Source organism: Halyomorpha halys, unplaced genomic scaffold (assembly GCF_000696795.3).
Source record: "Halyomorpha halys isolate HHAL.00 unplaced genomic scaffold, Hhal_1.1 Scaffold74.1, whole genome shotgun sequence".
NCBI lineage: Eukaryota > Metazoa > Arthropoda > Insecta > Hemiptera > Pentatomidae > Halyomorpha > Halyomorpha halys.
Window position 1 is genome coordinate 432284 of NW_027104736.1, and position 4568 is coordinate 436851.

The 4568-nt window shown below is 27.2% G+C and overlaps 1 protein-coding gene across 2 annotated transcripts in view; it reads right to left on the minus strand.

Moving 5' to 3' along the window:
* Positions 1-4568, minus strand: part of if (inflated) — a gene marked incomplete in the record, with an annotated part of 338995 nt that overhangs the window by 130592 nt on the left and 203835 nt on the right. The window contains 1 exon segment of one of the 2 annotated variants that reach the window (XM_067044771.1): positions 3879-3976. In XM_067044771.1, the coding sequence (XP_066900872.1) occupies positions 3879-3976 (98 nt within the window). 2 annotated transcript variants of the gene reach the window in all.

Below are 4568 nucleotides of genomic sequence, written 5' to 3' on the forward strand. Positions count from 1 at the left end.
ATAAAAATCTAATTATTATGGATAATTTAAATAGTAATAGTAAATATATTATATATATAAGGTATAGCGAAGATTTCAAGGAGAAAACAATATCAGTTTATCTTGGTTTTCTTTATTCTTTATCTTTAATGCATAATCTTGAATGGATATTTTGACGTTTTAGATCAATTTTATTCTTTTCTAACGTTACATAAAAATATATATATATATCTATAATTTATTTTTCTATCAATGGTCAATTTTGAATTTTCCAACCGTTTATACTTACTTAGTATGATTTACCTCAATATTTATTTGGAACATCAAATACCAATTTAATCTAGTACTTTCAGAAGTTGATTTGAGTAATAATTTTTAAATTTAGTTTCTCAAATAATAAACCTATAATTATTAAGATTTATGATTCATTCCTTGAAGATTGACAAAAGTGGTTTTCGTTTGTAAATTTTAAATTCTGACATTTTTGCCAAGCTTATATATTATTTATTACATTTTTTAACATTATTATAAATATAAAACTATCCCAAGAATTTCCATTGAATTCTATTCAGTAGACCAGAAAGAAAAAAATAATTCTTATTAAATAAACCAAATGGTTAAGTCTCACACTCTTTATTATATCAATAGTCCAACGTTTCAGCCATTTCGGCCATACTCAAGGACAATCTAAACATTTAACAGCTATTATGCATTTATTTGTAACGATTTTAACAACAAAATTATTACTAATAGTATACCATACCTTAAATATAAATTCACACCTCACATCAAAATTTAAAAATTTATTTACAGGCTATTTTGCCCATGCCAGGGTAAGCTTATTAATAATTAATATGATTTTCTATTAATTGACTTTTTCATAGTGTGATTTTGACTTGTAATTGTTGACCTGGGCAAAATAGCCTGTAAAAGAATTTTTAAATTTTGATGTTTTTCCTCACAATAGAGTTATTTAAATATCTATTTAAAAGTTTCTTTCATGTTGAGTCTAATACAGACAGACAAATAATTTCTGCTAATATTTGAGTGACGTAGGGTATCATAAAAGAAATAAAACACTGCAATTACTTTTTTTAAAAAAAGATAAGGACCTATGTCATCAAAACTTCAAAGTTCACTGGAATTTTCCTTTAGGAGTTTAGTTTTCATATATTTTAGCAATTAGGAGTTCTTATATAGGAATATGACGAGGGCATATCATTATTCAAAGTGAACAATATGTTGATGTCAATCAACAAGACACAGCTCCGTAACCCTAACAAATGAGACCGAGAAACTTTTGGACTCTTTTAACCACATTTTACAAAAATTATACATGACGGACTTTTTATATAAATCATTAAGATTTTTCCCGTTAATTATATATAGTGGGAATTCCCTCAAACAGGAGGAATGAAAGCAAACATTTTTTTATCAGATACACCCCAATGATAAGCTACCGTATCATTAAATAATTCTCTTTTTTTTCATATTACGATTATATCAAACGAGATAGAGGTGACGAAAAATGCACAAAATATTAAATATAATGTTTTTAATACCCAGTTTGAGATTGATTTCAAATTCTTTTGAACAGGTTTCTGAATGGCGTCAAAGGAAAAGTTGTTCTAGGATATAAATTATTTGAGATAATACTATAAATAAAAAAAGGTTTACGATATCTGCCACACTTGATGATAATGTATATGTTTTTCACATTTCCGCTTATCAGTATAAGCATAAATACATATATATTTATACGTATTGTACACGTATTTTAAATTATTCATTGTATCCTTTTTATTGAGTTTTAAGGTCGTCAACAGTTAAGTTATATACCTGTAAGATTTTTCTACTTTTGGTTACTTTTTTATTATCTAAAATTGAGCTAATGTTGCTGAGTTATGCTGTGATTTACAACATCACGTTTGAAGATTTTGTATTTAAAGTCAAGATATATGTTGACTCACCATGATATTTAGTTCTATGGAGGTTTCACTATCAGACCTTTATAAGATAGGTCTCTTTTATAAAAAAAAACATTAATTTTATATCCCATTTTAGTACTATTACAGAGAAGTCTATTTATTACGTTTTTATAAATTAAATTTTATATCAACATTCTTACAATGGGGAAGATAATACATTAAAAAAAAAATTCTTGATGTACTTATTTGGAAGCGCCGTAGTACCTAGTAGTACAAAGAGTCGAAGAGAAAATAAAAGGCAGTTATTCGCCCTAATTTCTGATTACTTTAATAAAAAGTATGTATAATTAATACTATAAATTGATGAGTCTGCCAAAAATAGGTTGGGGAAATAGAAATTATGGTTGTTTCAAAATGATAAAAAAAAAATAATTTTTATTCGGGGTTCTATGTCTTAAACACTATCAACAAGACTAAAAAACCTAAGAAAACATAGTAAATTTACTAAAATATAAGCCCTAATAGTAACAATATTTACTTTTCAGTTCAGTTGCTTCCCGTCCCCTTTACACGCCACTATCCCTGATGAAGACCTGAAACTCAGGTCGAAACGTCGGCATAAAATAAATAAATATTGTTTTGTTTATTTATGTTGTTCTTTGCTGACCGCACCCCCCGATAAACTTCTTCAAGTAACAATATTTACGTTCAATAGTTCCCGAGGTATAGCTTTGTTAAAAAGAACATTTCATAAAACTATGGACTTAAAGATCAAAGCTAGGGAATTTTTTTAGAGAAATTAGTATCACAAGAACCATTCAATGTACAAATGTTTATTACCACTAAAATTAAAGCTAGTTCCATGTACTGTAGAGTAGTTTATAATGCTTATCTTCGTAGTAGTTATAATTTGTATGATATTTGCTCTAATAAATGGATTTATAGTAGTTCGGATAAAATTTCATGTTCAAAGGTTATAATCATATGTGAATATCATAAAAACTGCTACTCTTACGAAGATACGTGAATTAAACTACTTTATATTAAGTTATATTACCTTTATTTTGGGTGCTACCAGACATATGTACGTATCATGTTCCCTGAGATATACTTTTTTCAAAAATCAAAAATTTTATCCGAACAACTTTAAACTAATTTTGTGAATTGATTTGTCAAATATTATTAAAAATACTACTTCTACGAAGATAAATGTTAGGAACGACTTTATATTACATTTAAATAACTTTAATTTGAGTGCTGGCAGATATCTATACGCCTCATTGTTCCTGAGATATAGATTTCTCAAAATAAATTCAATAACTACTGATTTTTCCGTACATTCATAATGGTTTTTAAAAAGTTATATCTCGGGAACTATTGGACAATAAATAGGACTAAATAGCTCTATTAGGACTAAAATTTACTATAATTTAATGATGTTCTCATAGGTTTTCCAGTGTTGTTATTATTATTAACGACATAGAGCTTTGAATGAAAAATTATCTTTTTTTAATGTTTTGAAACAGGCGCCATTTTTTATTCCCCCTACCTATACTTGGCAGACTCATAGTAATTATAAATAGTCTTCATTAAAGTAATAAAAAATTGGGGTAAATAACTGTCTTTTTTTTCTCTTGTACTGTAGGGATGCGGAGGGAATACGAAGGTTGTGGGGCGCGCTATTATAGACGATTCGTGCCCGAAAATAGCAATAATAAAAGTATCTCCCATAAATTATGAATCATAAAACAATAGTGCATTTAAAATGTAGATATGACGCATGATAATTATGTGAATATTATTATATAAATATTAAATTCTAGAAACCAAAAATAGTGATTATCTTCAGTTTTACTGTTACTTACACGCGTAGAGTTGTTTCTAAGCTTCATGGTAATCTATTTATTTAAACTGAAAAAATATAATTAAATACACACAGGTATATAAATAAAAGTAACATTCACTACTCACCACAACTGGTCCATTTTCGCCCGCGCTGTATACGGAAGCTCCAAACCATTGGTTGCTCTTACTATCGACAGGATGTCCTCGTGAGTTCGTTGCCGGCCCTGTATATATAGAAAATGATTCTTTATTGTCCCCTGTTCAAAACAAAAAATGAATGCAGAGCTGTCATATTTTGATTTTGGTTTTCAATTTTCTGAATTAATTGTTTTAATTCTTTTAAACCCACATGCTGGATGAAACCAAAAAATACCTCATGCATTCATTTTAATAATTATGAACAATGCTAATGTGAAAATGCTAACATTAAATTCATGATGATATTTTAATAAGCAATAATAATTATTATAATTAGTAATAAATTTTATTTCAATTAGTTATAATAATCATATTAAATAAAGCAACTAGTAAAACAAACGTTACCTAAGGTAGACAAATGACATAAATTGCCTACAAACACACATATAAATAGGATGAAAAGTTTCAGTAGAAAAATTGTAAGGGTTGACTTAACTACTAATTTTCCTTATAACATCAGAGCAATGTACTAATAGTGTTATATCAGATTGAAAATGAATTATATTCTAAATTATAAAATCATAAGTATTTTCTCTTTTTCTAATTTTTAGATTCTACAATAATGCAACTGAAATGATCTAACATTAAGATTACACAGCAATGTATTTATTTCTAAAC